We start from the raw sequence: 23,510 nt of genomic DNA on the forward strand, positions 1-23,510 counted from the left end.
AATCTGTTATAGCCACGCTTTCCGGGAAACAATCTCACTTAGAAGGACAATGCAGATAGTGGAGTGCAGTTTATTACACAGGCGGGCCCAAGGCAGAGTCTCCTCTTAGCCAAGGACCCCGACCAGCATTTGTGAAAACCTTTTATACCCAATGTGTACGTGTCCGAACCCACCACCCCACATTCCTTGAGACTTACAAAGGAAGGGTAAATACAATCACAGTAACCCCATCATTCACGTGTTATGTGATCAAACAGTTAATAATCAATAAGCCTGCAGTTACATTCCAACCAGTTAATAACTGATACGCCTGTGGTTACATTCTGATAGATACTGTCCAGAAGCAGGGGTGATTAGAGTATGTTTTCTCTTAGGCAATGAGTAACCTGGATATGATCTTCAAGGTTCCCCTGTCCGTAGAGGGTCTTATCCTTCCATTGTCGTTCCCATAGGCACTAAACAGAGAGTTCATAGTCCATTGGAGAGGCGGCCAAACACGATCAGCATGGACAGGCCTGAGATGGAGTCCTAGCCCTATGAATTCCTTCTTCAAATCAAAACTTATGATGCTTATTACATGCTTTTGGTCCAGGACAATGTTCATATATATCCTGAGGCAGGAGATAGATGTGCTCCAGGCTAGACATTTACAGCTAGCCTCCTGTTTACATTTCCTAAGGAAGGAGGCTGGTGGGCTCTAGGCTAGATATTTACAACCAGTCTTCTGTTTGCACTTCTAGATGGAAATAACAACAGGAAAGAGTAAATATTGCGACCTTGGTTGCTAAGTTGCTTCAGTCGTGTCCAACTCTTTGCGACCCCATGGATTGTAGCCCACCAGGCTCTTCTGGTGAAAATACCCGAGTGGGTTGCCGTGCCCTCCTCCAGGGAATCTTCCCAGCCCAGGGATCGAACCCAAGTCTCTTACATCTACCTGCATTGGCAGACAGGTTCTTTACCACTAGCGCCAATATTGGGTTGGCCAAAACGTTTGTTCAGGATTTTCCACAAGATGTTATGAGTATTTTGGCCAACCCAACAGCTGGCCTTTGCCTCCTGTGGACACTTTTAGATAACTGCTATGACAGAGACAGAAGTGTTAGTCGCTCAGTTGTGTCTGACTCTTGGACTGTAGCCCTCTAGGCTCCTCTATCCATGGGATTCTCCAGGCAAGAACACTACAGTGGGTTGCCATTCTCTTCTCCAGGGATCTTCCTAACCTAGGGATTGAACCAAGGTCTCCCCCCTTGCAGGCAGATTCTTTGATCTGAGCCACTCAAAAACCCTCTCAAAGAGCCCCCGTACTTTTCCATCCATGAAGACCAGGTTTAAGTGCCACGATGAATCCTCCTTAAGTGCTCATAAAGCTATAGTCTGAAAAAACCTCTTGTCAAGGATTGTCTGACTTCATGGTGTCTGTTTTCCATTTACCCTGGGTAGGGGAATGATCAGAGGAATAAAGCAGGCATGGGAGGATATCACAGGCAGCAGTGGGTCACGGGAGGAAAATCTGGGGCAAACTTGGCGCTGACCAGGAAAGGAATGGTAGTGAGGGTCCTGCTGAATAAGAGACTAAAGTACTTGGGGTCAGGAAACCTCTCTGGGAGACTGGGAAGTAGAGGGGTGGAAAGGTTTTGTCTGGTCTGGTCGTCTCCATTTCATACCCCACCCCAACCCCTGCCCTGAATCTCATTGAAAACCAGCAGAACCAAAAGACCATAATATGTCTCAGGAACACAGTCCCCCCTCCATAACCATACCTCTCATCTTTTCTATCTTTCTCTCTCCCAGATCAATGTGGATTCCCCACAAAAAGTACAACCACAGATGGTAATAAAAATGTATTTTTATAAATTCCTAAAATAGCATGTATTTCCATTTAACATTATGAGTCACACCTTTGGTTTACGACAATGATGTCTTCTTTTTTTTAATTATCAGAGATTATCATTGTAGACTATTGAGAAGTATAGAATAAAATGTAATGATTGGAGGACGATTGTTCTACAATACTGTGTTGGCCTTTGCCACACATCAACACGAATCAGCCACAGGTACACATGACCCCTCTGTCCTGAACTCCCCTCCCATCTCCCACCCCATCATACCCCTCTAGGTTGTCACAGAACCCTGGGTTGAGGTCCTTGTTCTACATAGCAAATTCTCACTTGCTATCTATTTTGTGTATGATAATGTACATGTTTCCATGCTATTCTCTCAATTCATCCCACTGTTTCCTTGAGCGACGTCTTCTTAAAAATACAAAACACTGTCCTTTTGATGATCCTTGCCAGGACCCTTACAAGATTCCAGGGGGGTAAGGAGGAAAGAGACAACATTCCTCATCCTTTGCAGGGGATTGAGTTGGGGTTCACTGAAAGAAAGGGACCCAACCAAAGCTTTACATTTTAAAAATAGCAAAAATTTATGGTGAAGAACTTTTAAAAGCATTAATAACTTAAATGGAGAATGTCTTAAATAAAACATACATGGTTTATTATTAAGGGGCTTCCTGGGTAGCTCAGTTGGTAAAGCATCTGCCTGCAATGCAGGAGGTCGGGGTTTAATTCCTGGGTCAGGAAGATACCCTGGAGAAGGAAATGGCAACCCACTCCAGTATTCTTGCCTGGAGAATCCTGTAGACAGAGGAGCCTGGCAGGCTGCAGTTCATGGGATTGCAAGAGTCGGACACGACTTAGTGCTTTTTCTTTTCTTTTTTTTAATTATTATTATTATTAAATAAAAGCCATTACTTTTAGAATGAAGTTGTGATTATCTCAGAATACATCTTAGGAAGAACAGGAAAATGAACCAAGCCTTTTGAGGCTCTTTAAAAGGTGAATTTTCTTTTTTAAAGGTGAATATTTATGACTTTAAAGTTTGGGATTTTTGGTTCAGGTACTCCATGGCATTCTGGACCCACTTCTCCTGGGGATCAGTACAGATTTTCTTGTTCTGTTTGGTGTTGAATCTGTGGGAGAGAAGAAAATATTAAGGATCCTCTTTGAAAATTGTGCTTGTTTAATCCTAAACCTTCCAGGACCATCTGCCGTGGGATAAAGGGCCTGCAGAGTGAGCAGGGGCGGGGGAGAGAGGAAGGGTGGGATGCTGATGGTGAGTGGCTGCTCCTGATGGATCAGTAAAGCCATCCTTGCTCTTGACTTGAAGGAACTGGGATGACCTGAACAAACGTCCACGTAGAGAGCTAGAGTGAAAATTTTCTGTTGTGAAAACTCAGGAATTGGATGACAGAGATGAAACTAAGTGCAGAGTTCCAGGTAGCTCTAGTGTTGTTTCAAGAACTCTCTCCCCCAGAAATGAAGTTTGGGACTGGGAGAGGGTAAGCTTTGTCTACTTACATCACAGCTTTCAGAGGACATTTGCTGCTGGTGATTTTACTGTAGCTCTGCAGTCGCTGAATGGAGATCTTCTTTCCAGTCACTTTAAAGCAGCAGATGGTTGGAATAGAAGCTGAATTGGGGGAGAAGTGAACAGAAAGCATGAGCACTAATGATATGTAGATAATTTTTAAGCATGACTTTGTAAGGAAGGAAATTTAAGAGAAGGCAAAGAAATGTAAGAGATGGAGACAGAATCTCTTTGCTCTGAGATCCTGTACCTCTGCCTCTGATAGGTGTCCCCAGCTATGCAATGGAGACCCATTGCTACAGGCAAGGATTTGGGAAAAGCTTGGTCAATGCCACACACTCCAACTTTGTCTTTACAAAGAGTTATGTAGCTGTGTCAAAGTCATAATACCATTCCCCAGATAGTCTCCATTCTCTGCTTTCTGGACACATAGTAGACTCACATTTCTCTGCCACTCTTGGTTGATTGGAACCATTAGCTAATTTTGACCAAAAAGTGAGGAGACGAAGTGACAAATGCCATTTCTAAGCTAATTTTTGTAATTACCAGTGCAAGACCTTTGAGATCTTTCTTTTCCTTCATTACAATAAGCAGTAATGTTCCCAATCCATCAGTTGCTCCATCCATCCAGAATCCTGAGTATATGAAGTCAAAGCTCTAGCCAATACATTATGGATGTTCAGTACAGGTAAGAAAATTAACCTTTGTTGTTTTAAGCCACTGATAATTTAGGTTTGTTTGTTACCCCAGTGTGCATTGCCTTATTCAGACTGATACATACAGTAAATCTAAGTCATCAGAGGGTAAAAACATGAATTATGTACAAACATAAAGATATTTTTCCCAAACAGAATCAAAACACATCACCTTGAGAGATTCCCCGGGACCTCATGCCCTTCCCCTAACCATTGATCCTAAAGGCTGTCTTAGATTCCAGTAAAAATCTGGGGTGTACAACCAAAAGATTTTCTTTTACTCTCCATCACTGAAAAAAATCCCTTCTATGCCCCTAGTAAGAGAAGTCATTCTCTCATGTGCCCCCATCCTCAAACATGCAAGGGCATCCAGATCATGGATGTATACAGCATTGCTCTCAACATTCATGTCAGGAAAGAACAGGGGTACCAGCTCAGTGGCCTGGGTTTCTAGTTCTGTCTCTTGCTCTGTTTGTGAGGCTGAGGCTCTTGTCCACTCATGAAACCCATTTTCCCATCTTTAAAATGTGGGAGTTTGCAGCAAGTCTCTGAAGATTCTTGCTGATCCGACAGTGAAGGCAGTGATCAGTTTTCTTCACAGAGAGAGGAGCTTACCTGGCTGAGCCAACACCTGGATGCTGCAGAGGGTGGCTGTGAGCAGCAGACACAGGAGCACTGCAGAGACCTTCATGTTGAGGGGCGAGGTCTCCAGAGTCAGCCTGACAGCTGCTGGTTCCTGAGTTTGTCTCAGCCTCTCTGCAGCTCTGGCTGCTCTGTGTGCCTTTTAAAGACATCGCAGCGTCTATGGGAGCATCCAGGGAAGCTTTTGCCTGGCCAGGGTCATGAATGAATCATAATGAAGGCAGGTCCCAAATTGCTGTTACAGATTCCAGCAAGTTAACAGGACAGAAGAGGTAAACTAGGGGGTGGGGACTTGACACTTTTTTTTTTTTTTTTTCATTTAAACCATGTTTGTGGAATGACTGAGCACAGATGGTAATCTAGAGGGTCATTTTTACAAAGCTCTGCTTTCTCTGAAATTAACCTTATGCAGTGGAAAAAGAATCCAGGAGACCAAGGGCATGAAGAGATAAGGAGATTCAAGTACCTTCCATGGTCCCTATGTTCATATGGTGGTCTTTAGGATTTTGAAGGTTAGAAAGGGGCCCTAAGACTTCTTCTAGGCTCCCATCCAAATGCAGGAGATCTCAGCAACTCTGAACATTTCCAGGTCTCTGGGAACCCATAAACTCTAGCACATGAGAATCTCACCCACATAATTCAATCTAGTGGTCAGAGAATCTTAGTTCCCTGATAATTTAGTGTCCTAGAACATCAGAACTGAATAGTTCCTCTTCCTGTGCAGTCTTTACTCAGCTTTACTGAGGAATATTTGAGAAATAAAGATTGTTATGTATTGAAGGTGTACAGTGTGATGGTTTGACATTTATATGCATTAGGAAATGATTATCACAAGCAAGTTAACTCAAGCATCCATCACCTCCATCATCACACGTAGTTACTTTTCTTGGGTGGGGGGGTGTGTGGTGAGAACACTTATAATCTACTCTCAGCAGATTTCAAGTATATTGTTGATGTTATTGCTCAGTCTCTAGGTTGTGTCCAAGTCCTTGCAACCCCATGGACTGCAGCACACCAGGCCTCTCTGTCCCTCATCATCTCCCAGAGTTTGCCCAAGTTCATGTCCATTGAATAGGTGATGTCATCCAACCATCTCATCTTCTGCTGCCCTCTTCTCCTTTTGCCTTCAGTCTTTCCCAGGATCAAGGTCTTTTCCTGTGAGTCAGCTGTGTGCATCAGGTAGTCAAAGTATTGGAGCTTCCGCTTCAGCATCAGTCCTTCCAATTCCATTTTATTCAAGTATATAATATAGTGTTATTAACTCGAGTCACCTTGCTGTGCCTTAGACCCCCAGAACTCATTCATCTTATAACTGAATGTTTGTATACTTCGATAATCACCACCCCAGAAATGCAAGTCAAAACCGTAATGAGATGTCACTCCACACCTGTTAGGATGGCTTTTATCAAAAAGACAAGACACAGTACGTGTTGTCGAGATGTAGAGAAAAGGGAATTTCTGTACACTATTGGTGGGCATGGAAATTGGTGAGTGTGCTCTGTGGAAAACAGTATGGAGGTTCCTGTGCATTTCTAAACTATTCGCTTAGCTGCTAAAGCCTTTTCCAATTGAAACCAAATAGCCAAATTCTGTTCATCAAATACACTGTCATGGATAGGTTCTGTTTGAAGCAGAATAGGTGACCCCCTGCCCTCACAGGACTTCCCTGGTGGCTCAATGGTAAAGAACCCACCTGCCAATGCAGGAGATGCAGGTTCAATCCCTGGATCAGAAAGATCCCCTGGAGAAGGAAATGACAAGCCACTCCAGATATTCTTGCCTGGAAAATCTCATGGGCAGAGGATTCTGGCAGGCTACAGTCCATGAGGTTGCAAAAGAGTCAGATACATTTAGCAACTAAATGACAAAGACAACGTGCCACCCTACCCCAAGGATTCAAGGAACACATTCGAAAAACCAGCCATCTAGTTCTTATTATTCCCTGAGCACACACTGCAGACAAGGTGCCTGATGGCTAAAAACACCAAAGAGGAAAAGGAGACAAGAACCCACGTGTATCTTCTTCAGGCATAACATTATGCTCCCTAGCAGAAGATGGTGTAAGGGGAAGTCATCATTAGCGGGGTCTTTAATGAAGTCCTTAATTAGAGTCTTTAATGGGGTCACTGTGGTGAATACAGAATTGAATAGTGATATGGAGTCATTGCAAGACTGTTTGCAGGTTTTTCCTTTACATTCATGTATCAAATTTGTACAGTTACACAGAGAGGTGTGTTGAGAAGGACTCTGAGAACTTGCCTGGCATTAGTAGATTGCAGTTTTGTGGCTGACTGGTCATATCCATCATGGGCACAAGATTAAAAGAGTCCCCTTACTGGCCTGCATGGTCTCTAAGCTCTCATCTAAAGTAATTGGAGACCAATTACAGCTCCGGATGAGGAGGTCTGGTGTAGACTCTGAAATTAGGATCCTGATGGCTTTGCCACTAATGGGCTTCCTTGGTGGTTCAGCTGGAAAAGAATCTGCCCACAATGCAGGAGACCTGGGTTCAATCCCTGGGTTGGAAAGATCCCCTGGAGAAGGGAAAGGCTACCCAATCCAGTATTCTGGTCTGGAGAATTCCATGGACTATGTCTATGGGGTCTCACAGTTGGACACAACTGAACTACTTTCACTTTCACTTTCTGCCACTAATTAGCTTTGATACCATGGACAACTTACTAGCCACTCTCTGCTAGGTTAAAATGGAAATACTAACTATGCCTATCTTAGAGGATTATTGTGTGAAATAAATCTATCTATCTATCCATCTATCTTTCTATATATATATATACAGGCTAAGTTGCTTCAGTCGTGTCTGACTCTGTGCAACCCTATGGACTGCAGTCGGCCAGGCTCCTCTGTCCTTGGGATTCTCCAGGCAAGAATACCTAAGTGGGTTACCATGCCCTCCTCCAGGGAATCTTCCCAAACCAGAGATCAAACCTGCGTCTCTCATGTCTCCTTCAATGGCAGGGGGGTTCTTTATGACTTGCACCACTTGAGAAGCTATGTATGTGTATATACATACATACATACATACATACATATATATATATATATATATATTATATATATATATATATATAGCTTCTATATATGGCTTATACATATATATATGGTTTATACATATATACATGGCTATACATACATATAATGTAAGATAATAAAAGTGAAGTGCAAGTTGCTCAGTTGTGTCCAACTCTTTGTGACCCCATGGACTGTAGCCCATGGAATTCTCCAGGTCAGAATACTGGGGTGGGTGGACTTTCCCTTCTCCAGGGGATCTTCCCAACCCAGGGATCCAACCCAGGCCTCTCACATTGCAGGTGGATTCTTTGCCAGCTGAGCTACCCCAGTGGAGTGATTACTGTGTTACTCAGTAAGTGGAAGTTCATATATTAAGAAATAGGTCAGATTTTGTTAGCCAGTGGGTGCTAGAAAAGGGCCCTGAGGCTGGCCAGATGGCTTCCTCCATGTCTTCACCCCAATTTTCCTAATGGCTTCCAAGTAAAAGCATGTTACAGTAAGGACAGTTCCCAAGAATGCCTGAGTTACACATGTGGAGGATGTGAGGTCTCCAAAGCTGTGTCATTATATAACAAGTTGGGAACATTCCTGACCTCTAAGGTGTTTGGTGGATGCAACTGAGTGATTATGTGTCCTTAATAGGAATAGTTTTAGAACACTCCTGGGTGTTTTGAGGGCCCTATGAGCAAATGACTTTACATTTTTGTGTTTCCCTCCAAAGGTTTGGATTGCATCTGAATCAGAGAAACCTCAGTGGGAATAAATAAACCAAAATCACAAATCACTGAAGTTCAGCAGCTGTTCCATCCAGCTGCCTGGTTGTATCTTACAAGTGGAGGCTGCTTCATTGGCTGCTGTGTCTCTCTTCCTTGGAACTAGCACTCAGCAGTGACTTGAGCTGAATCTGATATTTGCCTCTGGCCTGGAGCCTGATAGATGTGGGACCTTGGACAGGAATGATTCTGAGTGATGGGCAGGGCATGGGTTCCCCCTGTCCCTGTCATTTGGAAATCTTAGCTTCCTGTGTGTGTGTGTGTGTTAGCTGCTCAGTCGTGCCCAACTCTTTGTGATCCCGTGGACTGTAGCCCCCCAGGCTTCTCTGTCCATGGAATTCTCCAGGCAAGAACACTGGAGTGGATTGCCATTCCAGTCCGGAGTGTTTTCCAAAGAATGATGAATGATCAGTGGGCAAGGATCCTGGGAATCAGGGCTCCTTGTTTGTTTTGTAGTTCTGTTCCATAGTTCCTCTAATAATGCAAATTTATACACAGAATTGAGAGACATTGTGTGTGTGTGCTAAGTCATTTCAGTCATGTCCGACTCTTTGTGACGCTATGGACTGTAGCCCACCAGGCTCCTAGAAGTTAACTTTCATTTTATTCCAATCCTCTATTTAAAAAAAGAAAAAAAATAATATAGAAATCTGAGACTTGGAAGGAAACCAGTAACAAAATCCCTAAGGCAAGGTGGTGTGTTTTAGGCTGAACTGATTCTAGAACCTGTCTGGTGACAATTGCACCATAACAAAGCCCTTGGACCCTGGTTTTCCTAAGTGCAAATCAGGGTCTGCTACCTCTCTTTCTCTGGGCTTCCCAGGTGGCACTAGTGGCAAAGAGCCTGCCAATGCGGGAGACATAAGAGACATGAACTTGATCCCTGAGTCAGGAAGCTCCCCAGGAGGAAGGCATGGCAACTCACACCAGTATTCTTGCCTGGACAATCCAATGGACAGAGAAGCCTGTTGGGCTACAGTCCATAGAGTTACAAAGAGTCAGACACAACTGAATCAACTTAGCACACATGCACACACCTCTTTCTCAAGAGTCACTGAGACCAAGTGTGCACTTTTGGAGGAAAATGTTAGTATAAAATGTTAGGAGTATACATTAGTATATAAAGTCTAACACGTCTAAAAAAATAGTAAGTTTTCAATAAAAATGCTAACTTCTGTAATCTACGTGAGCTGCCATATTATTTCACTTCACGTGGGTTGACTCATTGAATCCTCCCAGCATATATATGAAGCAGGTATTCAAATTAAGTTCATTTTAAAGAGGAGAAAACAGAGACTTATGGAATTCAAGTGACTTCCTTTTCTGTGAAGTCATTTATAAAAATTTGCCCTAAAAAAAAGCCTTTTATATAAAAACCTTATATTTTGATTTGCATTTCTCTAATAATTAGTGATGTTGAACATCTTTTCATGTGCTTTTAAATCATGTGTATGCCTTCTTTGGAGAAATGTCTATTTAGATCTTTTGCTCATGTTTTGATTGGGTCTTTTTTTCATTTGTTTTATTGAGCTGTGTGATCTCAGTATTTTGGAGATTAATCCCTTGTTGGTTACTTCATCTGCAAATATTTTCTTCCATTCTAAAAGTTGTGTTTTCATTTTGCTTATGGTTTCTTTTGCTATGCAAAATATTTTAAGTTTAATTAGGTCCCATTTGTTTATTTTTGTTTTTATTTTCATTATTCTAGGAGGTGAATTAAAAAGATCTTGCTGTGATTTATGTCAGAGAGTGTTCTGCCCATATTTTCTGCTAAAGGTTTTATAGTACCAGGCCTTAGATTTACACCTTTAATCCATTTTGAGTTTATTTTGTGTGTGATGTTAGGGAGTGTTTTAATTTCATTCATTTATATGTAACTGCCCAGTTTTCCCAGCACCATTTATCAAAGAGACTGTCTTTTCTCCATTGTATATTCTTGCCTACTTTATCATGGATTAGGTGACTGTAGATGCATGGGTTTATCTCTGAACTTTCTGTCCTCTGTCACCAATCTATGTTTCTGGTTTTGTGACATAAGTACCATAGTGTTTTGATGACTGTGGTTTTTAGGTATAGTCTGAAGTCAGGGAGCCTGATTCTTCCAGTTCCATTTTTCTTTCTCAAGATTGCTTTAGCTTTTTGTGATCTTTTATGTTTCCATAAAAACTATAAAAAAATTTTTTGTTCTACTTCTGTGAAAAATTAATTTGATAAGATTGCTTGAATCTATAGATTGCTTTGGATAGTATAGCTATTTTCACAATATTGATTCTTCTAATCCAAGAGCATGGTATATCTTTCCATCTGTTTGTGTCATTTTTTTTTTTTTCCATCAGTATCTTATAGTTTTCTTTTTCTTCTTTAGGTAGGTTTATTCCTAGGTATTTTGTTCTTTTTGATGCCATGGTAAATGAGATTGTTTCCTTAGTGACCTCACACTGGTCAGAACGGCCATCATCAAAAAATCCACAAATAATAAATGCTGAGGAGGGTGTGGAGAAAAGGGAATCCTCTTCCATTGTTGATGGGAATGTAAATGGTACAGCCACTATGGAGAACAGTATGAGATTCCTTAGAAAACTAAAAATCAAGCTATGAACCAGTGATCCCATTCCCAGACATATAATCTGGAGAAAACCATAATTTGAAAAGATGCAGCCACCCCAATATTCACTGCAGCACTATGTATAATAGCCAGGACATGGAAGAAACCTAAATGTCCATCAATAGGGGAATGGATAAAGAGGATGTGGTACATATATACAATGGAATATTACTAAGCCATAAGAAGGATGAAATAACACCATTTGCAGCAGCACAGGTGGCCCTAGAGATTGTTGTACTGAGTGAAGTAAGTCAGTCCAAGAAAGACAGATATCATATGATACCACTTATATGTGGAATCTAAAAAAGGCTATAAATGAACTTATCTACAAAACAGAAATAGAGTTATTGATGTAGAAAGTTAAATTATGGTTACTGAGAGGTAAGAAGGGAGAGGGATAAATTAGAAGATTGACGTGTATGCACTGCTATATATAAAATAGATAACTAACAAAGTCCTACTGTACAGCCAGGGAACTAACTCTACTCAATATTCTGTAATGGCTTATATGGGAAAAGAGTCTAAAAGAGAGTGGATATATGTGTGTATGTATATATGTATATGCATGTACACACATATGTATATATGTATGTGCATATACACACATATGTATATACAAGCTTCCCAGGTGGCTCAGTGGGTAAAGAATCTACCAGCAATGCAGAAGATGCAGGAGATGCAGGTTGAATTCTTGGGTTGGAAGATCCCCTGGAGGAGGGCATGGCAACCTACTTTAATATTCTTGCCTGGAGAATCCCAAGGACAGAGGAGTCTGGTGGGCTACAGTCCATAGGGTTACAAAGAGTCAGACACGACTGCAGTGACTGAGCATGCACATATGAAAATGCATACGCATATATATATATAACAGATTCAGTTTGCTGTACTCTTGAACTAACACATTGTAAATTAACTATATCCCAATAAAAATTATAATAAATAAAAGTAAGTAAAGACCTTACATTTAAAAATCTTGTATCTAAAAGCCTCATTTGCTATGTTATCCCATATAATCTTTTCTGGAGCAATCAACTTTAACTTTATGTGCAAAGGAAAAATCTGAAGCAACAGAATGCTGGAAGTATTTCCTTGAGCCATTAGTCACAGTAAAGCTAGCCTATGCTTCAACAATAACAACCATGAAAATCTCAGTAGCTTATTGTGACAGATATTTATTTTCTGTTTGTGTCACAGCAATACTGGTTTGTGTCACCTTGCCAAGAGTGCTCTTTTCTGAAGAGTGATTCTGAGATACAACTGGCTTGTAAATTACAGCCACCATCTGGAACCTGGAGCCTCCAAGTTCACTGAAGCAAGGGGAGAGAGCAGATAGATTGTGTAAGATGTTTTAAAGAAACAGGCATGGACACAGCTTGTATCACATCTTTCTACATCATGTTGACTTTCACTTATTATATGGCTCTAGTCTAAGTGCAAAGGAGGCTGAGAAATGAAGAGGAGCACATGAATTTTGGTGAGGGCTAATAGTTTCCATCATGGTTTGTCCTTTGCTCGCTTTTTCTCAACATCAGTCAACACAGTTAACCTACCCCTGAGACAGAAAACCCAAGGTCCTACGTAGCTACTGCATCCACCAAAATGTTCAGGATCTCTGGATTGCAGGTGGTCCTCTCTGCCAGGTGAGGATATGGAGCTATTGGGTTGACCAGATAGTTCATTTGGATTTTTCCATAAGATGGCTCTAGTAGTGCTTGCTTGTCTTTAACTTCATTCGAAACAATCTTGCTAGACTGTACTATGACAGCTGTCTTATCAGCATGAATTAAAAAATATTTATCAAAAGTGGTGAATTTTTGTGTAGCCATTTTCATATTGAAGTTGGAAGGGAAAAAACATTTTCAGCATATTATGCTTTATTATTTCAATAAAGAAAAGCACAACTAAAATCCACATAAAGGTTAGTTCAACATATAGAGGAAGCTACTGTTTAGTCACTAAATCATGTCTGACTCTTTTTGGCCCCATGGACTGCAGCATGCCAGACTTCCTGCCCTTCACCATCTCCTGGGGTTTGCTCAAATTCGTGTCCAATGAGTCAGTGATGCCATCCAGCCATCTCATCCTCTGTTGCCCCCTTCTCCTCCTGCCCTCAATCTTTCCCAGAATCAGGGTCTTTTCCAATGAGTTAGCTCTTCATTTCAGGTGGCCAAAATATTGGAGTTTCAGCTTCAGCATCAGCCTTTCCAATGAATATTCAGGACTGATTTTCTTTAGAATTTACTGGTTTGATTTCCTTGCTGTCCAAGGGACTCTCAAGTGTCTTCTCCAATACCACAATTGAAAAGCATCAGTTCTTCGGTGCTCAGCTTTCTTTCTGGTCCAACTCTCACATCTATACATGGCTACTGGACTTTGACTATAGGGACCTTTGTTAGCAAAGTGATGTCTCTGCTTTTTAATTTACTGTCTAGGTTTATCATGGCTTTCTTTCCAAGGAGCAAGCATCTTTTAATTTCATGGCTGCAGTCACTGTCTGCAGTGATTTTGGAGCCCAAGAAAATAAAATCTGTCTCTGTTCCCACTTTTTCCCCATCTATTTGTCATGAAGTGATGGGACCGGTTGCCATGATCTTAAGTTTTTGAATGTTGAGTTTTAAGCCAGCTTTTTCACTCTCCTCTTTCACCCTCATCAAGAAGCTCTTTAGTTCCTCTTCACTTTTTGCCTTTAGAGTGATATCATCTGTGTATCTGAGGTTGTTGATATTTCACCTGGCAAGTTTGTGATTCACCCAGTCTGGCATTTAGCATGCTGTGCTCTGAATAGAGGTTAAGTAAACAGGGTGACAAAATACAGCCTTGTCATACTCCTTTCCCAATTTCAAACCAGTCTGTTGTTCCATGTCCAGTTCTAACTGTTGCTTCTTGACCCACAAATAGGTTTTTCAGGCAATGGATAAGGTGGTCTGGTATTTCCAGCTGTGACTGATTGATTGAACATGTCAAAAGTTGTTTTTGAAGTTGCATGCTGGAGATTTTTTGCTGAACTATGCTCCATGATTGGGTATAACAGTTGAAGTTGATAGCGATCAAATCAAGACATTAATTGAGAACAAAAGTTATACCATGTGGAAGATAGCTGACATACTCCAAATATCCAAATTAAGCACTGAAAGTCATTTGCACTAGCTTAGCTATGTTCATTGCTTTGATGTTTGGGTTCCACATAAGTTCAGCAAAAAAAAAAAAAAAAAACCTTCTTGACTGTATTTCCAAGTGTGATTTTCTACTTAAACATAAAAAAAAAAAAATCTGTTTTTAAAGCAAATTGTCATGGGCAATGAAAAGTGGATACTGTAAAATAATGTGGAATGGAAGAGATCATGGGGCAACTGAAATGAACCACCAACAACCACACCAAAGGCCTGACTTCATCCAAAGAATGTGATGTTCTGTATGTGGTGGGATTGGAAGGGAGTCCTCTGTTAAGAGCTCCTTCTGGAAAACCAAATGATTAATTACAATGAACCCCAATTAGACCAACAGAAGGCAGAACTAGATGAAAAGCGTTTGGAATTAGTCAACACAAAATGCATAATTTTCCATCGGGATAACGTAAGACCTTGTGTTTCTTTGATGATCAAGCAAAAACTGTTATGGCTTGGCTGGAAAGTCCAGACACTGCAACTTCAGGTTTCTATTATTTTGGTCTTTACAAAATTCTCTTAACGGAAAAACTTTCAGTTCCTTGGAAGACTATAAAAGGCACCTGGAACAGTTTTTTGTTCAAAAAAAATAAATAGCTTTGGGAGGATGGGACTATGAAATTCCCTGAAAAAATGGCACAAAATAGTGGGAAAAAATGGTGAACATGTTGTTCAATAAAATTCTTGGTGAAAATTACAAGTGTGTATTTCATTTTTACTTAAAAACTGGAGGAACACTTTGGCCAACCCAGTACTTTTTTGTTCGTGGGGTCTCAAAAAGTTGGACGTGAATGAGCAACTGAACAACAACAATACTTTGTCCAGTGACCTGTGAACCAAAAAGACAAGTTATTTGCTCCTGATGCAATGTATTGTGTTTGCAGGGGACAGGCTGCTTGCCATCCACACCCTCTTTCATGGAGGGGAAGACGGCAGACACCAGTGGGTATTGTTCTGTAGCAATCCTGCGGTTCTTCAGGCAGAGGTTGGAGGGACTCATCAAGTCCCTGCCCTTGATGAGGCTTGATTCTGCAATCTGGAGAGTCTCCTTTGTCTCTTTGATCCTGGCTCCTGATTGCCCTTGTAAGGATGCTCCTTTTACGTTATTCCCCTTGGACACCTTTGAAGTGGGTGTTACAGAGAGACATGATCTTCTAGGGGGCCCTGCAGCCTTTGATGACTGCTTGCTGCACTGTGGGGTTTGGAGTTTGTTTTCATTTTGATCTGTCAGTGGCTTCTCGTTTGTTTTTCCAGTCCACAATCATTCAGTCATGGTTTTTATGGTGATATAGTATAATTCTTTTGATAACTTAGTAGGCTGATACCTTCCCACTCAGTCAATTTCATATGCCAGTAACCACAGCCCATGTTTCTTTCTAGATAAACTTATTAAACAGTTTTCTGCTTTCCTCCCTCCATCTCTCTTTCTCTCTCTCTCTCCCTCCCTCTCTGCTTGATCTTAATGGGGCTTGAAATGGCAAGACTCCAGCTTCAATCTGATTTTTGCCCTAAGTCACTTCAAGTAAGAATTTTTTTTTTCTGATTTTTATTACTGAAATCCTTTTACTTTCCTCTCTTAAATTCCTTCTTCTAATGTTTGGGACTCGAAACAGATAGCTTTCCCAATAATCTCAGATCTAAGATTTGGGTACTTAATTATATTTCACTTAAAATCAGTCCATTCTTTCCTGAACTCATCCCTTTCTTGCAATACTTTAACAGGTGCAGACAAAAGTAACCAGTACATGACTAATGTATATTTTTCATACTCATTCTTAAAACTACAACTTTAGCAGACAGGACCTCACAGTTTTGACTCTTTGTAACATGAACCTCCATCTTTTCAACACAAAATATTAGCTTCTTTACTGTTGAATATCTAATCAGTACCACACATTTTAGGTTTCTAATGGCAAATCAGTGAGGTAGAGGGGAGAGGAGCATCCTGCAGTTTTCAGGGTACTTATGGATGTTTCCAAGGCTCTACATTTAAAACCCATTTTATTGAAGTAAATAATGGAGTTAATTTCCTGTTACATCAAACTACAATACCAACTCTTAAAAAGGGCATTACTTAAGAAAAAATATGATTCAAATAATTGTACAAAGCTCACATTCCTTAGAATTATAATAAAATTATCTCGGGGCACATCTTGGGAACAATCAGTTCAGTTCAGTCTCTCAGTTGTGTCTGACTCTTTGCAAACCCATGAACTGCCTCATGCCAGGCTTCCCTGTGCATCATCAACTCCCAGAGCTTGTATAAACTCATGTCCATTGAGTTGGTGATGCCATCAAACTATCTCATCTTCTGTCATCCCCTTCTCCTCCTGCCTTCAATCTTTCCCAGAATCAGTGTTTTTCTAATGAGTCAGCTTTTTGCATCAGGTGGCCGAAGTATTGGAGCTTCAGCTTTAGCATCAGTCCTCCCAATGATTATTCAGGACTGATTTCCTTTAGGATTGACTGGTTTGATCTCCTTGCAGTCCAAGAGACTCTCAGGAGTCTTTGACACAGCAGTACAAAAGCATCAATTCTTTGGTGTTCAGCTTTCTTTATGGTCCAACTTTCATATCCATTCATGACTACTGGAAAAACTATAACTTTGACTACACTAGACTATTCTTTGGGGAAGAATAGGAACTGTTGATCTTTTCTCAGATGCCAGCTTGGCTTCAGTGCAGGCATGAGTATCAAAGCTTTAGAGTTTGAGTTTTCTTGTCCTGGCATCCTGGACCCACTTTTGCTCGAGGTCAGCACAGGCCTCCTTGACCAGTTTGGCCTTGAAGCCGTGGGGGATAGGAGGGCACAGTTAGATGGAGAACCTTGAGTGTTCAGCCTGGGAGTGTCACTACCGTATAGGAAACATGCCTGGTCTGATAGTCAGGGTGCTGGGGCCGCCTCAGCGATGGAAGAGGAAGAAGGGGCCTCAGGAGAAGCAGCTGCTTTTGTTGGCCCAAAGGAAGCCACCGTGTCTCCTGCATGAAGGAACTGAAAGCTGAACCGATGGCTGGACAGGATCTGGGAGGAGGAAGTCCATTTATTTTCCTGAATTCTGTTTTCCCATGGGAAAATTTCTAGGATTGGGTTCAGGTCAGATCAGAAACTCAGTCGTGTCCAACTCTTTGTGACCCCGTGGGCTGTAGCCTGCCAGCCCCCTCTGTCCATGGGATTCTCTAGGCAAGAATACTGGAGTGGGTAGCCATCCCCTTCTCCAGGGGATCTTCTTGAGCCTGGGTCAAACCTGGGTCTCCTGCATTGCAGGCAGATTTTTTACTGTCTGAGCCACTAAGGAAGGAGTGGGTTAGAGATGGTTTGAAGCATCTCCAACTCAGTCTGATAAGAATCCTGTTCACTGCACAGGAGAAGAACTCAGGACCAAGGGCTGAGTGTGGGTGGTCATGGTCCACTCACATCACAGCTTCCCAGCGACACTGGCTGCTGGTAATTCTTCGGTAGGTCTCCAGCTTCTAGATAGGGATCTTCTTATTGGTGAGTGTAGAGCAGTAGGCACTTGAACAATTAATTCCTTTACAGTAAAACAACAAAAGAAAGGCGATTCAAGATGTGATCTTTCTGCTTATAAAGTATAGAAAATCATAGAAGGAGGAGTCAAAGAAGAGGGAAATTGCTCATCCTAAATCCAGTGACTCTGCCCTTTCAGATGTTCCTTAAACTCTTGGTTTCACTTGCATGGACTATAAAGTGGGAGAAAAACTGATGACAACTCTAGGCTGACATGCTTGGAGGAGCAAATAGAGCATTACAATTCTTTAGGGCCAGGGGCTCTCAGCTTTGGGTCGCCTGTTAGACTCTAGCCAATCTCTGCTCCATCATGAGTTTTCTTGATACCCACTGCCTCTGCAGAACTGTGTCTCTGAAGTTCAGATTCTGGTCTCCTCCACTGCCCTCCAACATATCTGGAAATATTCTGCACAACGACTGCTAGAGGCCCCCTCTTTGATATTTTGGTCCCCAAACACCAATGAAAGGAACCACGGTAGTAACTGCACTGAGTTCATGCTTCCCAAGCTGGTGTATGAATGCAGAGTTCCAAAGAAGAGCAAGGAGAGATAAGAAAGCCTTCCTCAGTGATTAGTGCAAGGAAATAGAGGATAACAAAAGGATGGGAAAGACTAGAGATCTCTTCAAGAAAATTAGAGATACCAAGGGGACATTTCAGGCAAATATTCATGAGCACAATAAAGGACAGAAATGGTAGGGACCTAACAGAAGCAGAAGATATTAAGAAGAGGTGGCAAGAATACACAGAAGAACTATACAAAAAAGATACTCATGACCAAGATAATCACAATGGTGTGATCACTCACCTAGAGCCAGACATCCTGGAATGTGAAGTCAAGTGGGCCTTAGGAAGCATCACTGAGAACAAAGCTAGTGGAGGTGATGGAATTCCAATTGAGCTATTTCAAATCCTGAAAGATGATGCTGTGAAAATGCTGCACTCAGTATGCCAGCAAATTTGGAATACTCAGCAGTGGCCACAGGACTGGAAAAGGTCAGTGTTCATTCTAATCCCAAAGAAAGGCAATGCCAAAGAATGTTCAAACTATGATACAGTTGCACTCATCTCACATGATAGCAAAGTAATGCTCAAAATTCTCCAAGCCAGGCTTCAGCAATACATGAACCATGAACTTCCAGATGTTCAAGCTGGTTTTAGAAAAGGCAGAGGAACCAGAGATCAAATTGCCAGCATCTGTTGGATTATCCAAAAAGCTAGAGAGTTCCAGAAAAACATCTATTTCTGCTCTATTGACTATACCAAAGCCTTTGACTGTGTGGATCACCACAAATTGTGGAAAATTCCTCAAGAGATGGGAATACCAGACCACCTGATCTGCCTCTTGAGAAATCTGCATGCAGGTCAGGAAGCAACAGTCAGAACTGGACATGGAACAACAGACTGGTTCCAAATAGGAAAAGGAGTACATAAAGAATACATATTGTCACCCTGCTTATTTAACTTATATGCAGAGTACAGGATGTGAAATGCCAGGCTGGATGAAGCACAAGCTGGAATCAAGATTGCTGGGAGAAATATCAATAATCTCAGATGTGCAGATGACACCACCCTGAGGGCAGAACGTGAAGAAGAACTAAAGAGCCTCTTGATAAAAGTAAAAGAGGAGAGTGCAAAAGTTGGCTTAAAACTCAACATTCAGAAAACTAAGATCATGGCTTCTGGTCCAATCTCTTTATGGCAAATAGATGGGGAAATGATGGAAACAGTGAGAGGCTTCATTTTGGGGGGCTTCAAAATCACTGCAGATGGTGACTGCAGTCATGAAGTGAAAAGACACTTGGTCCTTGGAAGAAAAGTTATGACCAACCTAGACAGTATATTAAAAAGCAGAGACATTACTTTGCCAACAAAGATCTTTCTAGTCAAACCTATGGTTTTTCCAGTAGTCATGTATGGATGTGAGACTTGGAATAAAAAGAAAGCTGAGCACTGAAAAATTAATGCTTTTGAACTGTGGTGTTGGAGAAGACTCTTGAGAGTCCCTTGGACTGCAAGGAAATCAAACCAGTCCATCCTAAAGGAAATCAGTCCTGAATATTCATTGGAAGGACTGATGCTGAAGCTCAAACCCCAATACTTTGGCCATCTGGTGCAAAGAACTGACTCATTTGAAAAGACTCTGATGTTGGGAAAGATTGAAGGCAGGAAGAGAAGGGGATGACAGAGGATGGATGAGATAGTTGGATGGCATCACAGACTCAATGGACATGAATTTGAGTAAACTCCGGAAGTTGGTGATGGACAGGGAAGCCTGGCATGCTGCAGTCCATGAGATTGAAAAGAGTCGGACATGACTAAGTGGTTGAACTGAAGTAAGTAGAGTTTTGGTATGCAACCAAAGTTGTTATCAGTGCAAATAGACTATTATATCTATAATTTGTATTATGTGAGCTTCAAGGTAACCACAAAGCAAAAAACTACAGCTGATACATAAAAAATAAAGAGAAGGTAATCAAAACTCACCACTTTGAAAAAGTACCAGTTCACAAAGGCAATGAGAGAGGAAGAAAGAAACCAGGCAACTACAAAATAATCAAGAAACAATGAGATGGCAGTTTAAGTCTTTTCCTACCAATTATTACTCTCAATGTGAATGGATTAAGTTCTCCATAAAAAGCATAGTGTGACTGAATGGATTACAAAGACAGGACCTGACTATATGCTTCCTACAAGTAATTCACTTCAGTTTTAAGGACACATACAGGCTCTAAGTGAAGGGATGGAAACAGATGTTTCATGCAAGTGGAAACCAAAAGAACATAAGTAGGCTATACTTCTGAGTGTATATATACACTCCCAGGTGGCACTAGGGGTAAAGACAAAATAGACATTCAGCCCCAAGCTGAAAGAGACAAAGAAGGTCATTGTATGATGACACAGGTGTCAATTCATCAAGGGAGCATAACAATTATAAGTACATGTGCTTAACATTGAAACAACTAAATATTCATATTAAGCAAATACTAATAGATCTAAAAGGAAAAATAAACAACAATACAATAATAGTAGGGTACTTAAATACATCATTTTCAACAATAGATAGGTTATCCACACAGAAGATCAATAAGAAAATTTTAGACTTGAGCTATACTTTAGATGAAATACACCTGACAGGCAAAGCAGAAGCAGAATATACATTCTTCTCAATCATACACAAAACATCTTCCAAGATAGATCATATGACAGATAAAAAAATAAGTCTCAATAAATGTAAGAAAATTGAAATCATGGCAAATATCTTTTCTGAACACAATAGTATAAAGCCATAAATAAATAACAGGAGAAAAAGTGGAAATTCACAAATATGAAAATCAAACAAACCCTCCTAAACAATGGGTAAATGAAGAATCAAAAGGAAAATCAAAAGATATCTTGAAACAAGTGAAAATGGAAACTAAAACGTATAAGATGCAGCAAAATATTCTAAGAGGAAAGTTTATAGTGATTAATATCTTCACCAGAAAAAAAAAAGATCTCAAATAAACAATCTAACTGTACACTTTAAGAAACTAGAAAAAAGAGGAACAAACTCGGCCCAAAACTAGCAGCAGGAAGGAAATAACAAAGATCAGAACAGAAATAAATTAAATTGAGTCCAGAAAAACAACAGAAAAGATCAACAAAACTAAGAGCTTTTTTTTTTTTTTAAGATAATCAAAACTTGACAGTTTGCTACACTAACTAAGATAAAGAGGGGAAAAAGACTCAAATAAATAAAATCAGAAATTAAAAAGAAAACATTACAATAAATACCACAGAAATGCAAAGGATTACATGGGACTACATGAACAATTTACACCAACAAATTAGACAACATAAAGTAATGGGTAAATTCCTAGAAACATGCAACCTACAAAAACACAAATTAGGAAGAAACAGAAAATCTGAACAGACCAATAATAAGTAAGGAGATTGAGTCAGCAATCAAATCTCCTAACAAAGAAAGGTCCAGGACGAGAAGGTTCCCCTGATGCTTTTTTATCAAACATTTAAGGAAAAATTGATGCCAATGTTTCATAAACTCTTCCAAAAAACCAAAAAGGAGGAAACATGCTAAAACTAATTTTATGAGCCAGCATTACTTTGATATCAAAGCTGGATAAAAATATTACAAGAAAAAAAGACTACAAGCCCATGTTCCAGATAAATATAGATGCAAAAGTTCTCAATAAAATATCCCAAGCTGAATTCAAGAGCACATTAAAAGGATTTTATATCACAATCAAGTGGGATTTAACCATGTAAGGGTGATTCAACATACACACATCAATAAATATGATGCACCACATTAATAGAAAGAAAGATAAAAATCATACAATTCTCTGAATAGATGTAGAAAAAGCATTTGATGAAATACAAAATCTTTTCATGATAAAAACTCTCAACAAATGGGATATCGAAGGAATATACCTCAACATAATAAAGGCCATAGATGACATGCCCAGAGCGAACATCACACTCAGCAGTGTAAGGTTAATAGCTGAAACAGTCGTCTTAATACATGTCTGCAACTTATTTTACACTCCTTGCGTTTAGATATGTGGCATATGTTCACTTCCCTTGCATCCGGGAGCCTAAAAGGAAAATGGGGAAATTCCTTGCATCTCCTTGACCTTGGTACCCCTATTTCCTTCCTTTTTCTACAGAAAGTGTTTTATTTCCAAAAAGCAGAAGCTTTAATTTCAGCCAGAGGTCACATCTTGTGGTCTGACTGGCTATAGCTCCCACCTTCCCTAGCACTCCTGACCGGAGAATAAAAATAGGCCAGTGTCAAGTCACACTTTTCTCTTTCATTTCTTAACATCCTCCTCAGGACAGGGTGATGGCTCAGCAGATTTGTCACTCCATCTTGTGATTCATTCCCAAAAATAAGGGCCTCTCACCCACTTACTTATTCCTTATTCCTATCTGTTCTCTGTAAATGACATGCAGAGCCACTAGAGGAACAGAGAGGCTGAGACCAACTCAGAAACAAGTAATTGCCACAGTAAAGCTCAAGTCTTCACCCTCCAGCAGAGCCCTTCTGTGTCAGCTGCCTTCAGCACCCAGGTACTTGTTCAGCCATGCAAACACCCCTCTTCTTCCCTCTGAAGCACATCACACCACTCTGGGTCATGATGAGCCATCAGAGCAGAAGGGAACTCACACTCTCACTTTAACAACTGATTTTACAAGATCAGGAAAGGTCTGAGATGGGTAAGGAGTAAGCCTGATTGCACAGTTGCTCCTAGGCAGAGTCTGGGTGAGAATTCCAGCTGTGGACATAAAATCCAGCTCCTCCCAGTACAGTTCAATTCAGTTCAGTCGCTCAGTCATGTCCGACTCTTTGCAACCCCATGGACCATAGCACGCCAGGACTCCATTTCCATCACCAACTCTCGGAGTTTACTCAAATTCATGTCCATTGAGTCTGTGATGCCATCCAACTATCTCATCCATCCTCTGTCATCCCCTTCTCTTCCTGCCTTCAATCTTTCCCAACATCAGAGTCTTTTCAAATGAGTCAGTTCTTTGCACCAGATGGCCAAAGTATTGGGGTTTGAGCTTCAGCATCAGTCCTTCCAATGAATATTCAGGACTGATTTCCTTTAGGATGGACTGGTTTGATTTCCTTGCAGTCCAAGGGACTCTCAAGAGTCTTCTCCAACACCACAGTTCAAAAGCATTAATTTTTCAGTGCTCAGC

At 40.8% G+C, this 23,510-nt stretch overlaps 1 protein-coding gene across 1 annotated transcript; it reads right to left on the reverse strand.

Annotated features, from left to right (window-relative positions):
- Nucleotides 1-2,474: 2,474 nt before the first annotated feature.
- LOC122693390 (eotaxin) lies at nt 2,475-4,961 on the reverse strand. Its single transcript, XM_043900891.1, has 3 exons — nt 4,680-4,961; nt 3,360-3,471; nt 2,475-2,971 (listed from the first exon to the last, which is right to left on the reverse strand). Exons 1-3 carry the CDS (start codon nt 4,753-4,755, stop codon nt 2,866-2,868), a joined length of 294 nt encoding a protein of 97 aa, XP_043756826.1. The 5' UTR covers nt 4,756-4,961; the 3' UTR covers nt 2,475-2,865.
- Between the last annotated feature and the right edge of the window lie 18,549 nt (nt 4,962-23,510).

This window comes from Cervus elaphus, chromosome 5 (assembly GCF_910594005.1).
Source record: "Cervus elaphus chromosome 5, mCerEla1.1, whole genome shotgun sequence".
NCBI classification, from domain to species: Eukaryota; Metazoa; Chordata; class Mammalia; order Artiodactyla; family Cervidae; genus Cervus; species Cervus elaphus.

Bases quoted from the DNA above. Each gene is read 5' to 3' on its own strand.
- LOC122693390 (XM_043900891.1), bottom strand. From the start codon at position 4,755: ATGAAGGTCTCTGCAGTGCTCCTGTGTCTGCTGCTCACAGCCACCCTC. The intron at 3,472-4,679 runs GTAAGCTCCTCT...CCCCCAATTCAG, and splicing joins CCAGGTGTTGGCTCAGCCAG to CTTCTATTCCAACCATCTGC. The intron at 2,972-3,359 runs GTAAGTAGACAA...TCTCTCCCACAG, and splicing joins TGTCCTCTGAAAGCTGTGAT to ATTCAACACCAAACAGAACA.